This window comes from Dipteris shenzhenensis, chromosome 17 (genome assembly GCF_047967505.1).
Source record: "Dipteris shenzhenensis isolate YYH24624 ecotype China chromosome 17, Dip_SZ_1.0, whole genome shotgun sequence".
Taxonomy (NCBI): domain Eukaryota; kingdom Viridiplantae; phylum Streptophyta; class Polypodiopsida; order Gleicheniales; family Dipteridaceae; genus Dipteris; species Dipteris shenzhenensis.
Window position 1 is genome coordinate 39263548 of NC_141612.1, and position 16624 is coordinate 39280171.

The window sequence follows — 16624 nt, forward strand, 5'->3', positions numbered from 1 at the left end:
TTAATTTGTACAATGTTTAGAGTAGAGAAATAAAGTGTTTAGAGTAGAGAAATTGAAAGAAGACAAGATTCAATTGTTACCACTTCGTAACCGCTTGGTACATGTTCATCAAGACTTAATTGTACCCACCAAGTTCGTTTTTTCACCACATGGTCTACCCTCTTGTGGGAGGATACCAATACCATCTTATTCATTACGGTTCACCTTGATATTTATTGGTAATATGTTACCCCTACATTGACATGTATATATATAGATATATACATTTATCAATGTATGGGGGACATACATTGATATGAGATTCAGCCATTCTTCTCGAACAGATGTTGTACACATGGAAACCTTTAGTGTAGACTAGTGGTCATTGATGAAATGTAGAAGCGGTGAAACCGTAATCTACAAAAATCAGGACTCCAAGAGAATTTGCCGCTTCTGTCAGAAGATCCAACATATATCACAATCCCAACAAACCATGATTTATAAAGATGATGATTACAGGAGAATTTGGGAGTGCCCAAGAGAATTTGCCGCTTCTGTCAGAAGATCCAACATATATCACAATCCCAACAAACCATGATTTATAAAGATGATGATTACAGGAGAATTTGGGAGTGCAGCAATAGAAATGGCACTCCTCGTACATTGCAAGGTTTGCTGTTTCCTGATCAGTATGGGAAGTTGAACCTAGCCCATGTTGAGCAGCCTCAGTTTGGATATGAGGATGCAAAAAATTCCTGGGAATAGAAAGATCTGTGAAGCTTGCAGCATCTGTAAGGTAGCGTTGCTGACTTGAATATCTGGTTTTGTGTGCTGATGCTGAAGGGAGAACAAAATTGCCATCTTGTTTTGGGCTGGCAACCTTGTGTTCAATTCACACAAAGTGCTCGGTTGGGTAATCATACTGATAGCCATTGTAATCGTAGTAGAGTCTTTCACCCTTGGGTATGTCTCGGATTGCTATGAGCAGTGCATGAGCCTGCCCATCGATGTTGAATCTGACGCATCTCAGGTTCTGCTTCTTCCTCCCATCTCTGTTAGAACATCCAGCTTATGGATATGATTACGAACTCTTTTAGAAAGGCAACTGGGACTATTGAGGGCACTTGCATGTTTTTTAAGCACTCGCATTAAGGGTTGACAAAATTGCAGAAGTTGCGTTTCGAAGTTGGGAGATGGGGGGGGTGAGAGAGAGGGGGGAATAATGATCGCTGATGCCATAGAAAATTAGCAAACAACTTGCTGCAAGAGCAATGGTTTGGCTTACAGTGTATGATTGTTGATCCCAGATACAAATCGTGCAATGTTTCCTCGCTTATCCGGACAGATGACGAGATCCTTGGATCGAAAATCTGTGAAAAGCAAGCCCATGATACTATCGCCGTCGTCGTTCTCCCGGTTGCACAAGTAATCCACGTCCCCCGTGTACTCTGCTACAATGGTTAGATCTTTGATGTGGCTGTCTGCCTCGACCACGAACCTGCACAGAAGCCACCATTCAGCCCACTTTGCCCATACGTGCGCTTGCGAAGCTCTCTCTGAAAAGGAAATGAGCAGTTCCGGAAATCTTAGAAGCAGAGCTTCCTATCACTTACCCTTCTCGAGGATCGAAAGTGACCATCAAGGGAGGGCAGTCACCACGGCTACACATCTCTTTGCAGAGATCAAAGGTAGCTTTGTCCTCCTTGCCCATTATCTGCAGTTGCAAACACGTGGAAGGAGATCTTTAGACGGAACATGTCGTTCTATGCATTTGCTTTGATGGAAGCGACAAGCGCAACGACTGCTAGGGGCCAAGACATTACCTGCATCCCTCCTTTCTCTAGATTGGGGTTATTTGCAGACCTTGGAGCAAGCCCGGGAATGTAAGTAAGTGTATCACTGTATTCGACGCCTGAACTTGTCAATGCCGTCGCGAGAGATGCCATTTGCGACAATCTCCGGGAAGCATCCCTGGAAGGTGAGAACGGTAACAGCTTTCTGCTTTTCTTTTTGACGCACAGAGCAGCGCTCGCTCTCCTTCGCTTCTTGAGCCCTGTAAAATCGAGGACTACTCTGAGAATCAAAGGACGCTCTGCATAAGTATCCTCAACTGAAATAATGTAGCTAAGAGACCAAGAGAATTCACCTTCATCGGCAGGTTGGAGAGGCCGTTGAATCCTGAAAAAATCAATGATCTTCGTTTGAACCAACGGAAATTCTGAGACGGCACGGTTCGACAAGCAGATTGAGCTCAGAATCTTGGTGACAGAAAAAAGAAGTCCCCTGTGCAACATTGTTCGAGTCTAAAGCCCAGGCAAAATCTATTCTTCTAAGCACAAACAGATCAAGCAGCCAAATCGAAGAATTCGCGCAGGCAAGACAAACCAATGAGCAATCTCTCACAGATGCAAGCATGCAAAATCGCAGCGGCTTTCTGCAGACCGATTCCGCCCATTCTCCCAGACGCAATCGAGACCAATTCAGAGCGGAACTGGGAGAAGAAGAATCCGGGAGCACCTGAGATGCGGTCTCTGCGGGAGCAGAGGGGGCAAAACCAGGCGCCGGAGGGGACACGGAAGAGGATGGGGGTGAGGCAGGTGGTGTGGAAGCCACGATCACAGAGGTCACAGAGGAGGAGGTGCTGTTCACGGTCACCGAGGAGGCAAGAGTGGCAGCGGATGTGGGAGAAGTCGGGAGGAGGGGAGGGAGGGGAGGGGGCAGGTAGGGGGGCAGAGACGCGTTTGGAGCGGCGATGGTGAGGGGGGGGAGCCATGGATATGGCTATGGCGAAGCTCTGAGTGTCGGCTATGGCGAGGCTCTGAGTTTTGGCTATGGCGACAAACAAGAAGAAAATTGATGAAGAAGACGATGATGAAAACGATGATGAAAAATATGAAAAAAAAAACAATTTTCGTTTTTTTCGCGCGTTCTCCTTTTCGCGGGCTTTTCATATTTTTGTTTACTAGAACTAATAAGGGGTTAGCCATAGCTACTTGAAAATTAAGGCCCATAGCCATAGCTACTTGAAAATTAAGGCTTGTGGGCATGCCCGCATTTTTGCACACCCCCCATTACACACCAGTCGCCCATCTTGAGATCCTTTTTAACTAGATTTGCGGCGGCAGGCAACCTTTCCAGCGTGAAGCATGTAACTACAAACTCAAAACTGAACCTGAATCCTAGTATTTTATTAAATTTTTAGGAAAAAAACTGAATGAGTAAAATCACAGGGTCCGTTAGAACCTGATCCTCCCTACAAATGCCAGGGGTAGTGATTTATTATTGATTTCGTGATGGCCATGTTTTGGGAGCTAAGGTTCGGGAAAAATATGCAAGGGGGGTAACAAGCTACCACTGAAGCATCAGGGAGCAATGAAGCATAGGAATCCTTGATAGAAGGCTGTGTTGCCAATGATGATGACAATGATGTAGCTGCTACCAAGTCCCTCATCCACACCCTCGCTTATAGATTTGGCTCCTCCACCTATCTCTCCATTAGCAACATCAACGCTTCTAATGTCAAAAACTTCTTTCATGCCAAGCCTTCACTCTCCCTTCAGCATGCTACATCATCAACCCCCTTCGTTAATTGAAGTAGCCTCTCAAGCATGCAAGCACAATCTCCAACTAGTCACCAGTGGAGTAAGAGTCTACTAGTGTGTGTGAAAGTATATGGCCAAGAATCCCGCACCTTCCTACTATTCACAGCTTGTCGTTTCTTAAATTGGTTGGTGCCATTCCTTCAGCAATTGTGATTCTGTGAATGACAAAGGTGCAAAAAAACAGAAATGTTGTTCAAAGAAATTATTGTTCATAGGAGGAAAGGTACATGGAACTTGGAAGGGGGAGCTGATGTTTAAGCGATAAGTACTATTGGTGCATCTATGCCTAGGATATCCGATGTTTTGAATACGCCCTTGAACCTATTAGAGGCTCACGCTAGGGAGTCACTATATACTACACAAATAATTATATATTCTTGTAAAGCTTCACTCAAGCTGTGCATCACAACCAGGGCTCTTGGTGCTTCGCAAAATACTACCTCGTTTCTTATGCGTGCAAAGAAGTCAAGAGGCATCGCTTCCTTGCTTTCTCCCATCCAAGCAATGTTGTTTATGTTGCAACGGATGCAACAATCGATCCCCCGTTGTGATCCAAAATCCAGATGGATGAAGGGCAACTAGGAAAGCTGGCTAGTAGTGAGATCAAAATCAGATGATCAAAGACAAGGCGATATAGAGGGTGTTATTGATTATTGCAATCGAGCTACTAGGAGCAACGAGTAGAGCAGAGACCAACCCACCGCTAGGGAAAATCCATAGCAAACTTTGCTCTATCGGCTATCCCACCACTAGGGAAAATTCGTAGCATACTCTTGCTCTAAGCTTGCAGACTGGAAAGAAACGCAATTACTACAGCCTGCTCAAGACATCACTCCTTTGGCTCCTTGGCTTTTCCACCAAGGAGCCTCTATCTCCGCTCTGCATGTTGGCCTCCTAGTATGTCAAAAACCTTTGATGTTTCTAAGTTTGTAAAGGGAAAAAAGTGCCGTTTTGCAATATAAACAAAAATCGAGCTAATTGATCATAGATCTCATTCCAAATCGATACTTATGCTGGTTATTTCGTAAGTAAAACCTTGGAAAGCGCCCATTTGATTTTAGTCAATCAATGGACACAAATCAAGCTTTTGTATTTTAAAATAAAGCTTAAAAGAATTAAAAAATTCATACCGTTAGATTTGCATGAAATCAATGCCCATGATTGTGACAAGTGGCTCAAGGAGAGCTCAAAAAACATAAACTTCTCCCTGCTATTTTTTTAAAAATGAGTGCCTATGAATCGGCACCCCTTTAACACACACCCCATGTACAAACCCCTCTTGGAAAAATGAGTGCTCGAATGGGCTATTTAGCGAGCTGCTGCTATGCTCAAGGACTCGAATCGTTATGACGATTGGTGGCTATATCCATCCCTGCCCATCAGTGGGCACCCAAGCTTGGATGCCCAAGGAAGGCCTTTCTCAGGGCATGAATGTGGACTCCACATTGGATTCAAAGGTCTAAGTTTGGGCATTGAATGTGTAAAGAGGTGCCAACCTAAACCTTAAATCGTATTTCTATTGGTCCAAATAGCCACCCTTTGGTGTGTAAACACCCTTAAAAGCATTTTTCTAAAAATTTGGAGTCTTTGATATTATACTGTGGCTGAACTTCATGGTGGATTAAGACCCTCCTCTCTCATGAAGGCTTGTTTTAAACCGAAGGTTTATGGAAAAAACTAAGTTATAATAGTTAGCCTTTCCATCATCGAACACACAACTACTAACTCGAAATGGAGCTTGGATCCTAGGATTTTATCAAAATTTTAAAGGAAAAAAGAGAATGAGCAAAAATGTGGATATGAGACAAAACACAAGGTCTGCTAGGACCCGATTCTCCCTGTCAGGGCTGGTGATTTACTTTAGCATATTCAAAGACAAAATCTACGAAGAGTTGGCAGTCCCTACACTATTCAATGGAAGCGCATACAATATCTGCACATCTCTATGTAATTAATACTAAAACATCGTTTGGTGGGAGCTCACCAACAAGATAGATAGCTTGCTATGTCTAGAGAAAATTTATTCTTTAAAACGATGAAATTTTTGGTTCTGACAAGCATTTTCATCAACTTGGGGCTTCGCTTGCAAAAAGTTCAATGCGAGATAGGACTCACTATGTTAAAGACGCTCTCTTGGACACAAACATGGAATAGCTTTTACAATCCAAAATTCAGTTTTGTGACTTTGCAATGGTTCGACAACTCGGGCCCTCCACCCTCTTTATCACGTTCTCAGCTACGAGAGACTTTGGCAACCCTTACTGAGCTACTTGAAAGCCTTGCAAACCAATGTGACAAATGCTTCAACTAACAACTCCCCCATATACATTCAAAATCTTGTTCAATCAGACCCTGTCACTACTGCTCAGTACTATGTCCACGGGTTTCATGCTATTACAATGCTCTTGAGGCAAGATCCTCTCCGATTAGACCCTATCACTACTGTCCACGGATTTCAGGCTATTCATACCTTCTTGAGGCAAGATCCCTCTATACTAGGAGAGATCCTTGTCTATTTCTCTGTCACTAAATTCAAAATAGGAGAAGCCAACATGATCATGGATTGCTTTGGGTCAAAGATGCACCAGCTTTCAATATCTCCACTAAACAAGAAATACAAGATTTCATTGATAAGTACAATACTTTAGACATCTCACAACTTAACATAGTCCACAAAGAATTCCAAATGGTTGGCAAGGCCATACTAAATACCAAACATATAAGTGCATAACAAGCTATTTACTTATGTCTCTTACTACCCCTAACAAGCACCATGCGTGTATTCACATAAACACAAGCCCACTAGAGGAATGGACTTTGTTATTAAAGCGACGATCGTAACTCGAAAAGATGGAACCATCAAGTAGTGACATCTTTTTTCTTGATATTATTAACAAAGGTTTTTCAAAGGTATGTGGAGCTTGATCCATTTTTCAGAGGGTTATTTTTTTGCCGTGCTTTGGACCCATGCGCGTTCATACCCACTCTATGAAGGGGCATATAGGTGGGGCAACACCCCCTATTATTGTCATTGGGGGATTCTAAGGGGGCTGGTGACAACATTTAGGCCAAAACTACATGAAAATTAGCACATGAGTTGTATGGTCAAAATTGTAAAATAAGGATGTGGCTTACATAGCATGAGAGCAATGGATATACTACTTGTGTCTTATATCTTCTCACTAGATAAGAAAAATGCTGGATTGGTTGTTTCTCCATGGATGTAGCCCACACTAGGTGAACCCCATATATCAACGGTGTCTCCTTTTCTCTTCCATTTTGTGTGCTTTTTGTATTGTGTATTTACCATTCTACTTCTTGCATTATTGCTCCGTTATCACATTGCTCCTAACAACAACTGGTATCAGAATGTTTGACAAACACCCATTGATTCATTTACAAAGAGGTTCTTGGTTCGAGTGGGAGCAAAATCATGAAAGTAGGCAAGTTCAAATTGAGAAGTTTAGTGGTAAGAACTACTAGCATTGGAAGATATAGATTAAGTAGATTGTTTATATCAGAAGGACTTTTTCTTGCCATTAGGTAGGATTGCAAAAAAGCATGTATGCCAGCTAAACTAGGAGGTTCTTGACAAAAAGGAACTAGGAATGATATGACAGTGTTTGGTAGCATTAATGGCTTTCAACATCCTTGGTCAGAAGACAACAAAGGACTTGATGAGCATGTTGAATACATTGTATAAAAAACCATCAGCTTTTAACAAGGTATTTCTTATGGAGCCTTTATTCAATTTGAAGATGTGAGAAGATAGGTTAATAGTTGATCTTGAATCAATACAAATACAAGCTAATTAAGGTCTATAGGAGTAAACTTTGATGATGAGGTTCGAGCTCTCTTGATTTTTGTGCTCATTGCCAAAAAGTTCGGATGGCTTAGTCATGGCTATGAGTAACTTTGTTTTTGGATCAAACACTTTAAAGTTTGATGATGTTGTTGGTGTTCTCCTTGGCAAGGAGATGTGACAAAAATGCATAGGTGAAACATCAAGTAATTCCTTGACTCTTGAAAACAAGGAAAGATAGGGGAGAGAGGAAAGAGCCCAGGATATTGTAACAAGTCAAGAAGAAGCAGATCCAAATCCAAAGGGAAATTGGAGTGTTGGCATTGTGGGAAGAAAGGACACCTGAAGAAAGACTGTTGGTTCCAAAAGAAAAAGGAAGGAGATAGACAACAAGAGTATACACAGGAAGCAAATGTAGCGCATATTGGGTTGCAAGATGCATTAATTCTTCCATTTGATAATATTACTAATGCATGGGTAGTAGACTCAGGGGCTTCATTCATGCTACACCACATAGGAAATATTTTCAAGACTATGTTCAAGTTGATTTTGGAGAAGTTTATTTAGGTGATGATGAAGCATGTAAGGTTGTTGGAAAGGGCAAGGTGTTGATAAAATTACAAAATGAAAACCAATGGCTGGTAAAGGAGGTAAGGAATGTTCTAGATTTAAGAAGAAACTTAGTTTCGCACAACCACATTTGTAGGAAATTTATGGAAGGTCACTAAAGGATCAATGGTAATAACGAAAGTAGACAAGGTAGTAGGTACACTATATTTATGTATCGATAATGCTTACTTCTCTATTGATTTAGCTTCTATAGGAGCAAATATGGCTTTGTGGTATCATAGGCTTGGACTCATGAGTGAGAAGCAGATGCAGATTCCTTACTCAAGAAAATACTTGCCAGGTTTAAAGCAGATTTATTTGGATCTTTGTGAGAATTGTGTTTTTGGAAAGTAAAAGAGAGTCATATTTCTCAAGGTTGGGAAACAAAGAAGAGAGAAAAGTTAGAGCTTGTGCATGTAGATGTATAGGTCCTATTGATGTATCATCTCTCGGTGGTTCTCACTATTATGTTACTTTTATTAACGATGCCACTTGAAACCTTTAAGAAATAGAAAGCTTTGGTTGAAAATGAGATAGGAAAGAAACTGAAGGGTCTCAGATCAGATAATGGAGGCAAATATGCATCAAAGAATTTGATAGTTACTATTCATACAATGGAATTCATAGAGAGAAGACAACTCTAAGCACACCACAAGAAAATCATATGTCAAAGAGGATGAATAATCGTGGAGCATGCAAGAAGCATGAGAGTACATGCAAGGTTGCCCTTATAGCTTTGGGTTGAAGCATAAATATAGATGTTTACTTCATAAAAAGATCACCTTCAAGTTCCTTGGATGGTGGCATTCCAAAAAGGCATAGATAGAAAACATTGTCCATGTTGATAAGGAATTGAGAACAAAGTGTGAGGCAAAATCCAAAAGTGCATTTTTATTAGATATGGAGGTAGTGATTTTGGTTATCGTATGTGGGATTATGAAAGTAACAAAATCATTAGAAGCAAAGATGTTGTATTCAATGAGGCTGTTATGTATAAAGATCACTTGCAGAAAAGAAAGAAAGAAAATGCAAACACAGAGTATGCAACTCTTGATGAAATCATAGATGATGAAATTCCGAGGGTTGTAGAAAATGACATTTGGAAAATGAAAAATGCAATAGTAGCACAACAAGAACCTCAAACTCCTCCAAGTGCACTTAGAAGGTCTACGAGGGTAAGTAGACCACCTGAGTGATTTTATCCGTTGTTCAATTATGTCGTGTTGACTTATTCTCGTGAATCAAAAACATACGAAGAAGCAATGCAGGAAGAATCCAAAAAGGAGTAGGAGCAAGGCATGAAAGAGGAAATGGACTCTTTGTTACAAAACCAAACTTGGGATTTGGTTCGATTGCCTATGGAAAAATAGCATTGTAGAATAAATGGGTTTACAAGCACATTGGACAATCTCTCTTATGACACAAAATATTTGAAGGATCCTATGTGGTACCAAGCTACAAAATAGGAATCAATGTAGAAGGAGAAAAAAAGAGGTACTAGGCAAGGCTTGTTGTAAAGGGGTTTGCATAGAAGAAAGGTATAGACTTTAACAAAATATTATCTCCTATTATTAAAATTACTTCAATTAGAACTATTTTGAGTCATGTGGTTACAAAAGACTTCAACTTGAACAATTATATGTAAAGATAGCTTATCTTTATGGGAAATAGTCTCCTCTTCCCAAATGCCTCCTATAGTGCCACAAGGATATGAGGTGAAAGGAAAGAAGGAATTGGTATGTAGGCTAAAAAAAGTTCTATGTCTTAAAGTAAGCTCCAAGGTAGTGGTATTTCAACTTTGACAAATTTATGGTAGAACAAGGTTATAGTAGATGTCATTCAAACCACTATGTTTATTCTAAGAAACTAGACAATGGCAGATATGTGATATTCTTATTGTATTGTGATGACATGCTTCTTGTAGGCTCTAACATGCAGGATATAAATGCACTCAAGAAAAGTTGGCAAATACATTTGCAATTAAGGATTTGGATGGTACAAAGCAAATCCTTGGCATGAGAATAACAAGAGACGGGAAAAATTGTAATTTACATTGTCTCAAAGTGAGTACATTATTGAAAGGTATTGGAAAGGTTTATATGCAAGGATATGTGTCCCTAGACACAGGAGGAGACTGACTATATATTAAGGGTTATATATGCATTGGCAATTGGTAGCTTGATGTATGCAATGGTATGCATGATGCCAGACATTACACATGTAATGGGAGTTGTAGAGTGGATTCTTAGGTATTTGAGAATCTAGGTAAAGAACATTGGATGGATGTAGAGTGGATTCTTAGGTATTTGAGAGGTATGACTGCTCATGCATTATGTTCTAAGATTTAAACATGTTTCTACAAGGATATGTTGATTCAATATAGCAGGTGATAAAGGTGGAAGAAGGAGCACCAACGGGTATGTTTTCAATGTAGGTGGAACAGTAGTAAGCTCGGTGTCAAAGTTACAAAAGATTGTTGCACTTTCTACACTAGAAGTAGAATATGTTACAATTATACAGGAGAGTAAAGAGATGATTTGGTTGCAAAGTTTTATGGAGGAACTTGGGAAGAAGTGAAGAAAATTGCAACTTTATAGTGAGAGCCACAGTGCTATTCATCTTGCAAATAATTCAACCTTCCATTCAAGAACCAAACATATACAGCTTTGATATCATTTCATCCAATCTATTTTTGAGGATGGATAGTTGAAGATGATAAAAGAGACATACTAGCCAAAATCCTATAGACATGTTAACTAAGGTGGTAACTAGGGAAAAGTGGAGCTCTTGATCAATTTTAATTGGTCTAAACAATGAGAGATATCTAGATCCAAAGAATTTTGGTGCCTGCTAATATAATGGTGGAGTTATTATGATCAGTCTCTAAGTGGGAGATTGTTATATGTGGAGCCCGTGCTTTAGACCTAGGCATGTTTATACCCACTCTATGAAGGGGGGGTGTAGAGGGAGCAACGCCCCTTACCACTATTGCCACGGGTTCTAAGGGGGGTCAGCAAAAATACATGAAAATTGGTGCATGAGTTGTGTGGTCAAAATTGTAAAAATAAGGGTGTGACTCACATAACATGAGAGCACTGGATATATTGCTTGTATCATGTATCGTCTCACTGGCTAGATAAGAAAAATGCAAGGCTAGCTATTTCTTTGGTGGATGTAGCCCACACTGGGTGAACCACATATATCGGTATCTTGCTTTCTCTACCACTTTTGATGGATTCAAGGGTCTTCAATCCATCAAACATCAAGGCACATGGCCTTGTGTATACTGATCAATCTTGGGTGCATGATACATCAAACCTTGACCTTCTACACCAACTCAAAAACAAGCACATTAAGTTGGATCCAAATACCCTCCAAGAAATTGAATGCCTTAAGTCACAATGTGCTTGGCCATTGGAAGAGTTTTGAGTTTATGACCAAAACAAGGTGAATGATATATATCTATCATTCATTAGGCCTGCATGTGGGTGAGTGAAATGCTTAAGAGAAAGCATAAAAGTGGAGGCATGAAAAGGAAAGAGTGTACAAAGAGTAATGGTCCAAAAGTCAACAAGATGAATTTCATTAAGAGAGAGAGAGGGGAGGAGGGCTGCCTAGAGAGAAGAAGGAGAAGAGAAGAGAGAGAGAGAGAGAGAGAGAGAGAGAGAGAGAGAGAGAGAGAGAGAGAGAGAGAGGAGAAAGAAAGGAGAGAGAAAAGGAGAAGAGAAAGGGGGGAGAGAGAGAGAGAGAAAGAGAGAGAGAGAGAGAGAGAGAGAGAGAGAGAGAGAGAGAGGATGAAGTCACTAAATGCATGCATTAAAGCCTCTTACAAGGAGCATACTTAGACCAATGCCTTTGTACCAAAGTCATAGATACTAGCCTGCCAAAGTCGCTAGCAACCAATAGGAAATTCCCACCCCAACAAATAGAAATAATCAGGATTTTTAGCTTTGCAAAAGTCAAATCGTTGCTAAGGCTACCTAGAGGGCACATCAAAAACCAATAGGCCAACCTTGCAATCCCTCAATAGAGTCTCATTTCACATACATGAGTTGGACATCATCTTGATAAAAAGTATTTTAGCAACATCAATATTTGTTTGCAAGAAATGTGTGTACCATCATGTTCCCTTTTCCTCTATGGCCCTCGAGCGTCGCCATGCCTTGCGTCTAGCATCATGCCTCGAATTCTTTTCTAGTTAATAGAACTGGTGTGGTTGCTGGGATCGAAATCTCCATGGCTAGTGGTGTAAAATTTGTTACTTCTACGACTGGGTGTAGTTCTGCAGCACCTTCCGTGTGCGGTTCTTTGCTTCCGCGCCTCCAATCTGCATATCTCTTGCTCATAGTTCTCCGTCTCTGCAGTTGCAGAACTTCTCAATTTCTGTGCCTTTAGCTTGCAGTTCTTGCGCATCTTTTGGGTTCTTGCACCTTTAGCCTACAGTTCATGCATAGCACCACACATCTTTTGGTGGACCGTGCCTACGAAACCACTCATGTACATCTACAACACTCGCACGCTCCCTGGTTGCAGCTAGCGCATCTGCACATCACGAACAAATCATAAATCGTGACTATTTTCTGAGTTCCTACATCTTTTGGTGCATCTGTGTGTCGCAGACAGATCACAACTATTTTCCTAGATTCCTGTGTCTTCTGGCGCACCTGCGCATCGCGGACAAACTATTTGGGCTCCTATGAAAGATCTCGCGCCCCTATCCTCTTCCTCTTCTCCTTCTCTTTCTCCTCTCCTCTCCTCTCTTTTTATTAAGGAGTGGGAATTGAACCCAAGACCTCCTCATTCACAAAAGGAAGACTTACCAATGGGCCAGCAACTTGGAAGTGATGAAAGTGTAAAGATATTGCTTATATGGTGAAATCTCATGAATTGTAACTCTGTAACCGTAGGGAGTTTCCTCTTGTTGTAAAAAGAAAAGGTACATCATTTCATGTGCTCTATTCATATCCGATACTAGATCGTAGATTCTGAAGTTTTTCAAGTTCACTCCTTGGACGGTGGATATTTATGTCACTTCTCGATGAGTTCAAGGATTTGGTGCTTGGTCCTCCACTCATTACGGCTACCAATTGGCAAGATCTCTTTCTTGATCTTCATGTCGATCTTCAACAACTGATTGTACAATGCATTGTTCAAGGAGACGATGGGTGGGATGACACATCGTGGATGATTCAAGGTGAAGAATTAGTGATACAATGGGAGGACTTTGATTTCAATTTTACTCATTGTGCGGTGATCGAGCTACTTGCTGCATCGGAGGTAATTAAAAGGGTGACATTCTTCGAAGGGTGGTATGCTCCCGAAGCTTGGGGGGAGATTTTGCGCATCTGCTTATTAATTCCTGTGGATAAGCTCATCTTGAATGATTTCTTCTCGATCTCATTACAAAGGTTTCTAGGGCTCGGCTATGGTAATGTTTTGACCAAGAAATCCCTTTGTACCTAATCAACCTTTTGTACCTAATCAACCTTTTGTGCCTCATTTTGAGCTTCAAGTTGTAATTATTTTTGGTCTAAAGATAAACTATCAACAAAGGATTGCAAGTTTATTTGGTGTTGAATGTCTTGCTCAAGTATTGAATTCTCCCCACCCTCTCCTTCTAAAGATAAACTATTAACAAAGGATTGCAAGTTTATTTGGTGCTGAATGTCTTGCTCAAGTATTGAATTCTCCCCACCCTCTCCTTCTACCTATCTTGGACTACCGAGAAACTTGGGATGTCCGGATTTTAGTCTTGGTGTGATGACATCTTGGCTCCTCCAATTTGACAGTGCATACAAACCTTCGACCAAGGTTGCTGGGGTGGGTGTGAAGCTCACTTCACTAGGGGGTGAGGTGTATTGTTATAGCAAGTCTGCACCAGCAAGTACTTGCAACCAAGCTGAGTACTCGGCACTCATTTTTGGGCTACAAAAGGCGCAAGAACATCGCATCAAGCAACTTGAGGTGCAAGGATATTCTCAAATCGTGTGTGAACAAGTTAGTGGAAGGTGGAAGGTGTGGAGCGAAGGCTTGGTTCCATGACATCAACAAGCATTGGAACTTTGCCAACAATTTAAAGAGGTAAAAATTCAGCATATCCCTCGAGCTCAAAATATAGTTGCTGATTTCTTGGCATGTGAAGCTTGTACTTCAATCACGCATGAAGCAAGTGGAAGCACCACCCCAACAAAGCCGCAAGCCATGGAGGGTGATCATTTGTAAGGAATGTAAAGGTTGTGGTCATCATGAAACTAAGTGTTGGGCATATTTGATACAAGTTACCGACTTCAGAAGATCATCAAAAAGGTCCTCAAGGACATTGCTCAAATGAAGGATGCCAGACCACACACCCCTTGAAGAAATAGCATGGCGATTACAAGAACTGGAAGAAGTTGAAGGTGATGTGCAAGCTCTCCAACTGTTGACATTTGTCATGGCATTCTTGTTTGCCTTGATGAATAACCTCATGCAGTGCCATGTCTCTAACCCTCGCTTGTAAATATGGATGCCATATCATGAGGGTTGGTCCTTTTAAGATTGTCTATGAGCTATTCTATGCTAAAGATTCTTCCCGTGTAGTATTTCACAATACACTAGTCACACCCTACCCTGCCTATGTGTGCTTTGTGGATGTATCTTCACCTGATTTTAAGTTCAAGCTACCTCTTTCCATTGTTTGCCAATAGATAAGCCTCATTTTGACTCTCTCTTTTCCACTTTTCAAGCATGGCTGACATTCCTGTGTTCTGTGGATGGGTTGAAGAAAATCCAAATGAGTATCTTGTGGCCTTCAAGTGCCATTGTGTTTCTCTCAACTTTCTTACTGAAGATAGATGGCTGTTGGTTCTTCCCACATTTCTAGAGGGTTTGGCTCAAGTGTGGTATGAGAAGTAGGCTGACGACATTCACCAAAGCTGGCCAAGATTAACAACAGTGATGATTGAGTATTTTGGCAAAGAAGAGGAGCCGGAGAATTGAGAGTGCTCTCAACGGAAGCAAGAACGGAAGAAGGAGAGAGAGAGAGAGAGACAGAGAGCCACACAAGTTTGGTGGGTGCAGAACCACCCTAATCTTCTTTTTCATTCATTTATATATGTGTTTGAGTATTATCCATAACCGGGGTTAAGGCACAGTGACCTTTAACCCCCATAACCTCCCACTTAAAGGACAATGTGCCTTTAAGGGAGAACAACCAGTGAGCATACTATCCAATGCCTAGCAATACACGACAATACTCAAACCGCTGGCTAGGTAAACTCTTCGTCAGCATATCTGCAGGGTTATCATCTGTATGAACCTTGACAAGCTCTATGCGCTTGTCCTCAAGTACCTCCCTAATGAAATGGTACCTGACCTCAATGTGTTTGGTCTTTGCATGAAAGACCGGATTCCGTGCTAGTTGAATAGCACTCATGGAATCACTACGCAATGTCGGTACACCTGTATGAATCCCCAAATCTCCCACTAGCCGATCAAGCCATATAGCCTCCTTGCAACCCTCTGTGGTTGCAACATACTCAGCCTCTGTGGTAGACAAAGCAACACACTTCTGTGTGCGAGACATCCACGACACTGCACCACCTGCAAAGGTGAACACATAACCAGAAGTGGATCTCCTACTATCCACATGCCCTGCATAGTCTGAATCTGTGTACCCAAGTACACGCATGTCTCCTTTACCAAAGCAGATGCACATCTCCTTGGTACCCTTCATGTACCTCATGATGCACTTAACTGCCTCCCAATGCCTCTTTCCTGGATTAGCCATATAGCGGCTAACAACTCCCACTGCAAATGCAATGTTTGGCCACGGAAATAAGACTCTTGGTCAGCTTAGGCACATGTCTCACATGTTTCAAAACAAATGCAGACCCATTTGCAAAAGAAAACTTTATGTCACCTGCTCCCACTATGTCACATGCATAGTCATTTCCAAGATGCACACAACCTGTCTTTCCACTGTCATAAGTGGAGAACCATTCCCTATGGGGAGTAACATGGAATGAAGCACCAGAATCCAAAATCCAATCTTGGGAATATGCATCACCTGACGTGGTAAGCAACTCTGAAGGTAGACTAGACATGAAGAGAACGTCATTGTCACTATCGTGTGTGACTGCATTGATCTCCTCGATTTTCACTTTTCCTTTGTCCTCCCTTGGACTCTCTTCCTTTTGATTTACACCCCAATTTGCATTCTTTTTCTTATCCTTTTGCTCTCTTTTCAGCTTGTAGCAATCCTTTTTCATATGGCCCTTCTTGCCACAATGGTAACACTCAATGTTCCGTGCCCTGGATTTGCTACGAGACTTCCCTCTTTCTTGGGACTTCCCCCTGAACTGTGATCTGCCCCTTTGCACATTTAAGTCTACATCCTACTTGTTGCCATCCATAGACTTCCGTCTAATCTCCTCGGCCAACAAGCTACCCACAACATCATCAAATTTCAGTACTCCACCAGGTGCAGAGTTACTGACAGCTGTACGGAAGGTATCCCATGAGGATGGCAATGAACGTAAGAGAAATATTGCCTTAGTCTTTGCATCAAAATTCATCTTCTGAGCCTGAAGCTGGCTGAAAATAATATTGAATTCATTCAAGTGAGAAGTAATGGAGACCCCTTCCTTCATCT

The 16624-nt window shown here is 41.4% G+C and overlaps 1 protein-coding gene across 1 annotated transcript; it reads right to left on the reverse strand.

Moving 5' to 3' along the window:
* Positions 1–609: 609 nt before the first annotated feature.
* LOC147892093 (putative Histone-lysine N-methyltransferase ATXR5) lies at positions 610–2752 on the reverse strand. Its single transcript, XM_087388571.1, has 6 exons — positions 2497–2752; positions 2126–2197; positions 1803–2032; positions 1593–1693; positions 1265–1477; positions 610–1031 (listed from the first exon to the last, which is right to left on the reverse strand). Exons 1-6 carry the CDS (start codon positions 2750–2752, stop codon positions 872–874), a joined length of 1032 nt encoding a protein of 343 aa, XP_087244697.1. The 3' UTR covers positions 610–871.
* Between the last annotated feature and the right edge of the window lie 13872 nt (positions 2753–16624).

Bases quoted from the DNA above. Each gene is read 5' to 3' on its own strand.
- LOC147892093 (XM_087388571.1), bottom strand. From the start codon at position 2,752: ATGGCTCCCCCCCCTCACCATCGCCGCTCCAAACGCGTCTCTGCCCCC. The intron at 2,198-2,496 runs GTGCTCCCGGAT...GTGCCGTCTCAG, and splicing joins CCGCAGAGACCGCATCTCAG to AATTTCCGTTGGTTCAAACG. The intron at 2,033-2,125 runs GTGAATTCTCTT...TCGATTTTACAG, and splicing joins TCTCCAACCTGCCGATGAAG to GGCTCAAGAAGCGAAGGAGA.